The following is a 6848-nucleotide window of genomic DNA, read 5'->3' as shown; positions in this document are numbered from 1 at the left end:
TTAGTGAATGATTAACCACGTATTTGATCAAAATTAAGTCAAAGACGTGAGATACATATCACTTAGTACACCCCAATTCCCATAATTCATTAAACCCCACTTCCCCACTACATTTTTTATAAGTAATATAGTAAATAATTAACCACACCTTCCATCACAATTAAGTCATAGACGTGAGATAAGGAGTACTCATACCACTCCACATCCCATCATTAATTTTACACCATTTCCCTACTACATTTTTGATAAGTGATTTAGTGAATGCCTACCTAAATATGTGAGATAAGAGGACTCATTACATCCTACTTCCTATCGCTAATTACTCCCCACTTCTCCACTACAATTTGGGTGAGAATTTTGAATTCATTTAATAATGAAAATTGTTTTATAAATTGTCATTCTAAAGTAAAAATTAGGGTTTTGAATATATCCAAATCACTCAAATGGCCATTTTAATGATTAATTATTATTTAAATATAAAATTAGGGTTTTAATTTATTATAAATTATCATTTAAATATAAAATTAGGGTTTTAATTTTAATTATGAATTGTTGGTTAAATGTAAAATTATCGTTTTGAATTTATTGAGATAATTGAAATTACGATTGACATTTAAATGTAAAATTAAATTATGGTTTTGAATTTATTGAGATAACTGAACTCACAATTATAATTATAAATTCACTTTTAAATGTAAAACTAAATTATAAATTGACATTTAAATTATGGATTTGAATTTATTGAGATAACTGAAATCACGATTATAATTATAAATTGACATTTAAATGTAAAATTATAGTTTTGAATTTATTAAAATAACCTTCTCAAATATGTTTTTGATGAATGATTAGCCACGTATTTTTATCAAAATTAAATCAAGGACGAGAAAGAAAGATCACTTAGTACTCTCCACTTCCTATCATTCATTTTGCATGGCTTCCCACCACATTTTTGATAGGTGATTTAGTCAAATATGGGGATAAGAGAACTCATTATACCCCAGGTCCTATCACTAATTACTCCCCACTTCTCCACGACAAGAGCTAACGGGCATACCATTGGGCATTAAATGCTCGGCTACATGCGCCCCTGATAACTGTTTAACACGCGCGCGGTGATAGATAAATAAAAAATAAGCGCGTGTGTGTTAAACAGCTATCAGGGGCGCATGCAGCCGAGCATTTAATGCCCAATGGTATGCCCGTTACCTCTTGCCACTTCTCCACTACATTTTGGGTAAGAATTCCGAATTAATTCAACAATGAAAATTGTTTTATAAATTGTTATTCTAAAGTAAAAATTAAGAATTCTAAATATATTTGACAATGAAGATTGTTTTATAAATTGTCATTCTAAAGTAAAAATTAGGGTTTTGAATACATTCAAGTCACTTAAATTATTATTTTAATTGTAAATTGTCATTTAAAAGTAAAATTAGGTTTTTGAATTTATTTAGATAACTCAAACCACAATTATAACTATAAATTCTCATTTATATGTAAAATTAAGGTTTTGATTTTAATTATAAATTGTCATTCAATATAAAATTAAGATTTTTCATTTATTGAAATCACTGAAATAACGATTATAATTATAAATTGTCATTTAAATGTAAAATTAGGGTTTTAAATTTATCTAGAAGGTTGAAATCGCTATTTTAAGATTAAATTGTTATTTAAAAATAAAATATTTTACTAACTAAAATCACTATTTTAATAATAAAATATATATTTTACACTTACACAAAATCACATTTTAATAATAAAAGTATACAATATACAGTCATAGTTTAACTAGCTAGAGAAATTGCTTGGAAAATTATGGAAATTCCGATTATATTTAGAGAAAATCCGGCAAGGATTTTGTAAATCCAAATTATAATTGTTAAATTTCAAAATTTTAGGTGTCCTAAACATTTTTGATGGTGTTAAATCCATTTCCACCATCAAAAACACGATTCAAACATTGTCCCTACAAGATATTTTGAAATTTTTTTGCTCACATTCCGACCACTTTTGACCGTCTGGGCAATTCCTCCTCTTTATTAAACGACTCCCAATATACACTTCACAATTTTATTTTAATATTATATAAAAAATTACGATTTTAATAATAAAAATATACAATATACACAGTGTTTATCGTTATATTAATGTCTTTATCATTATATCAATTGGAAATACATATGAGGGGATTTTTGAAATTTAGAAATATATATTTTACAACAAAGTATTTAACATTATATTAACTGAAATAATACATATTAGGGGATTCTTGAAATTTAGAAATATATACTTTACAACAAAGTATTTAATGTAGTGGGTTTTTGAAATTTAGAAATATATATTTTACAACAAAGTATTTAACATTATATTAACTGAAATAATACATATTAGGAGATTCTTGAAATTTAGAAATATATACTTTACAACAAAATATTTAATGTTATATTGATTAAGTTTTAAATTAATAAACAACTTATACTTATTAACAAAATATTTAATGTTAGATCTTAGGTTTTTCTAATCCATACCGTAGTAAGTATGTCAATATTATAATATTTAATGTTATCATATATGTTGAGTTAGAGTGTTTACATATAATATAGTGAAAATGGTTTACGCAACAATTGGAATTTCAAAATAGATTATGTCAAAATTGACAGTGTTCACACCTCCCCACCGTCTTCACAATTTCAATTTTAAAATAGATTATGTCAAAATTGACAGTTTTCACACCTCCCCACCGTCTTCACAATTTCAAAGAAGAATATTGACTATTTTGTAAATTCTTAAAATGTAATTTGATGGACAAATCACCCGGAGTCCGTCAAATTTAACAGTGTTTGCACGGCAAGAGCTAAAGGGAATACTATAGGGCATTAAATGCCCGGCTACATGTGCCTCGGTTAAAGGGCATACTATAGGGCATTAAATGCCCGACTACATGTGCCTCGGTTAGCTCTTTAACCCGCGCGGGTGATAAATAAATAAAAATACACGTGCGCGTGTTAAAAAGCCAACGGGGCGCATATAGCGAGGCATTTAATGCCCTATAGTATGCATGTTAGCTCTTGCCGTTTTTGCACCCCTCTTAAAACTGAAATTGAAGAACAAATTACTAGATGTCTATCAAATTTAACAGTGTTCACACTTCCTACTTATCTTCCTAATTTCAAAAAAAATATTGACGATTTTATAAGTTCTAAAAAAATAACTATTTTGTATATTTTGAAAACGGAATTGGATAAAAAAATCACCTTATCAATTTACCCGTCAAATTCCAACTCCGGTTTACCCCATTTCAACTATGATCTTGAAATGGGTGGAATCCAAAGGGATCATCAGAAACGAGGCAATATGAAATGCCAGTTATCAAACAGCTTAAGTCGAACCGTTAAGTGGATGGGATTCCGTTGCCAGAAGCGACCGACAAGACCGGCCCTGGCAGCTTTTCGATGCACGGGAAGATTGTTTTTTCAGTTGATTGTGTCTGTGTTGGCAAAGCCGGGCAGCAGCCGGAGACGGCGAGGGATTAGAGAAAGGTTGGAACGAGTCAAGAGTTAGGCGAGGGGTGAATTTGGAGGGTCATAAACGACGGAGCCGGATGTTATTTAAATGTGGCGGGTGGATGATGATGAGTGTGGGGCGAGGGCGCGGGCGTGGCTGTGGCTGTGGCTGGGTGAACGGGTGGGTTCCAGATAATAAGCAGTGAAGCAGGTGGGGAAGGGCATGGAGAATATCGGGACCCAGAGCGTTGACATCAGCTTGCCGGTTTTGATTCCGGGGCTTTAGAGAATGTGTTTATTTTTAGCTCCCGGCCGTTGTTGTTGTTGTTATCGGTCCTTTTAGCGATCGGTCGGATTTGGAGGGCTTCTTCTTTTACAACTCATAAAGAGGCCGGGCACACGGGCCTCTTTCCTTCGGAACGAACACATCCCGTGTATTCAGAAAGCGAGATTTTTCTGGCTTACAGTCCGTGAATAGCCCCTTCTCGTTTTGCCTTATTTTGTTTTGGTGTTTTGGCTTTTTCCCTCGGTCCGTGATTAGCCCAATCTCGTTTTTCTGCTTCTGATTTGAACATTTCTCCTGCCTGGATTGGTTGATAAAGGGCAGAGAGCAAACGAATCCCAAAATCGAAGCTCTTCTTTGAAAGATTTTTTGTTGGGCTGTGGATTGAAGTATTGGAGAAATTAAAATGATGTTGGCAGTGGCTCTGGTGTGTATTTGGGTCTGTGGGCTTTTCTCACAACCTGGTTCTGCAGTTGGGAGTTCTCGGCCGAGATTGGCCGGGAAGCTCGTGACTGAAAATTTTGCCGGGCTTCAGTTCGAGGAAGCATATACGTCCTTGTTTGGCGATGAAAATGTCAAGGTGGCAGAGGATGGCAAGACCGTCATGCTTTCACTCGATAAGCGTACTGGTAAGTTTCTTTTTATGTTTTTTTGCCGTCCTCTGGTCTGTTGGGGTAACAATTTTTGACTGAATTTGATTACTGAAATTATTGTAATTTGCAGGCTCAGGATTGCTGTCTCAGGACATGTATATGTATGGCTTGTTCAGCGCTTCTATGAAGCTTCCCGATGATTACACTGCAGGCGTTGTGGCTGCGTTTTATGTAATCGATTTTGCATCATTTTTTTAATCAGTTCTCCTTATTTGTCTTGGTGCTCATTGAATGGAAAAGTCAGTTCTCCTTATTTGTCTCGGTGCTCATTGAAAGGAAAAGTCTGACATTAGTTCTTTGTGTTGCAGACATCAAATGGGGACATGTTCCAGGGTACCCACGACGAGCTGGACTTTGAATTCTTGGGCAATATCAGAGGCAAAGAATGGAGAATCCAGACCAACGTTTATGGCAACGGGAGCACGGCCTATGGACGCGAGGAACGGTACACGCTCTGGTTCGACCCAACTGAAGATTTTCATCAGTACACCATCCTTTGGACAGAGAAAAGCACAGTGTAAAATCCCCATCCCCATCACATCTCATCTATTCAATATTCACAGACAGGTTTTGATCCTTTATATTAACTATGAAATGGATTTGTTTGTTTGATTGGCCTTTTCCTTCTCTTCTCAGAATTGTTGTGGAAATTCTTATGATTTTATGGAATACACCTATCTTCTTGAAATAGTTGAACTTCTGTCTATTGTGAAATAGTTTTTACTAACATTTTGAATATTAAATAGTGTGATTGTGATTGTTGGTGGCCTCGTCTCTTATATTAACCTGACATGATTATGAAACGAATTTGTGTGTTTGGTCGGCCTTGTCCATCTCTTCTCAGAATTGTTGTGAAAATTATATTGAATACACATATTTTCTTGAATGGCGACATGTTGAAATGTCATTCTTGAAATTGTATGCAATTGATATAAGTTTTGGTTTTTGTTTGATCGGATTTTTCCTTCTCTTTTCAGAATTGTTGTGGAAATTCTTATGATTTTATATAATACACATCTTGAATTGTGGCATCTTGAAATGTTTTTCTTGAAAATCCGCAATCTAGATAAGTTCCGCTCTTGTTTGATTGGCTTTTTTCTTCTCTTCTCTTATCAGAATTGTTGTGAAATTCTTATGGTTTTATGTGTATTTTATGTGTTCTCATACTCTCTGAATTTTTTTTATGATTTTATAGAACATACGTATCTTTTTGAACAGTGAGGGATTTTGAAATGGATTTTTTTTAAAATCTGCAATGGAGATAAATTCAGTTAAAATTGCTGAACTTATTTAGAAAATTTAGTAAAAACCATCTTGAAATAGCGAAACTTGTATAAATTGCAGATTTTGAAATATTTACGGAAACATCTCTCAAATAGTGTTTGAATCTCTTCCTGGTTTTGCAGATTCTTTGTGGACGACGTCCCCATAAGAGAAATTCCGAGAACAGACGCCATGGGCGCTCACTATCCAGGGAAGCCCATGTCTGTATATGCCACCGTATGGGACGGTTCAGACTGGGCCACCAAAGGAGGGCGATACAGAGTCAATTACAAGTATTCCCCTTTCGTTGTCACGCTAGCTAACCTTATCCTGGAAGGATGCGCTGTTGATCCCCTTGAGCAGTTTCCCGCAGTCTCTTGCTCAGCTGACACAACCTCCTCGGCCTCACTTTCTAAACTTGCCGAGCTCTCGGAAGACCAGAAGGCATTAATGGAATGGTTCAGAGGCAAATATATTTCCTACTCTTACTGCGACGATGCTGTCCGCTATCCTTCAAATCCTTCCGACTGTCCTCCCAGGGACCCTCACAAGAAAATCGCCACTGCACATGTCAAGTTCGGCCACCACCAGAGGCATCACAAGAAGAATAGAAAATCCCGCCGCTCTTCTTCTTCCATTGCGGCTTCGGCTGCTGTTTCTCTCTAATCACCTGCTCTGCTCTGCTCTACTATTCCAATACAGATTTTTATATTATACTCTTCTGCTGTCTGCTTCTCTGCTTGTACAGAAGACCTCGATTTCGCTGCTCTGATGATGGTGGTATTAGACCATACGATTGTAATTCTTCACAGTTATTATTTTGTATTGGAAGTATTCTCCGGATTTAAATTTTAATAAGGAATGCTTGGTTGGGGATTCTAAGAAATTTTTGTTTTTTATGGTTGCCTCATCTCGTATTTTTGTCTGGAGATTCGTGATATTATATTTTGCGTTGTCACTAGCTTCATCCTATCCTAAGAAAAAAAGCAATTCAGTGGTGGGAAAAAAATATAAAGGTGTTTATAGCCTTTACAGATCATCCCCACGCAATTCTGGATACTGTTTTGGAAAAAAAGGCGAGAGCTCGAGGTTGTCCACCTGTTTTGAATTTATTTGTATGTGATGGATTTGCATGGAAAG

General features: G+C 35.0%; 1 protein-coding gene across 1 annotated transcript; it reads left to right on the top strand.

The window, feature by feature from the left end:
• The first annotated feature begins 3792 nt into the window (after positions 1-3792).
• LOC149250698 (putative xyloglucan endotransglucosylase/hydrolase protein 28) lies at positions 3793-6594 on the top strand. The gene is made up of 4 exons (XM_089459195.1): positions 3793-4421; positions 4516-4616; positions 4754-4962; positions 5852-6594. The coding sequence occupies exons 1-4, from the start codon at positions 4199-4201 to the stop codon at positions 6372-6374; spliced, it is 1056 nt and encodes a 351-aa protein (XP_089315321.1). The 5' UTR covers positions 3793-4198; the 3' UTR covers positions 6375-6594.
• Positions 6595-6848: the final 254 nt, after the last annotated feature.

The sequence above is a fragment of the Pinus tabuliformis genome, chromosome 7 (assembly GCF_031772625.1).
Source record: "Pinus tabuliformis cultivar Carrire ecotype Pingquan chromosome 7, CPIR1, whole genome shotgun sequence".
Lineage (NCBI taxonomy): Eukaryota > Viridiplantae > Streptophyta > Pinopsida > Pinales > Pinaceae > Pinus > Pinus tabuliformis.
Note: the sequence above shows the minus strand (reverse complement) of the source record. Positions and strands in the feature narration are given on the sequence as shown.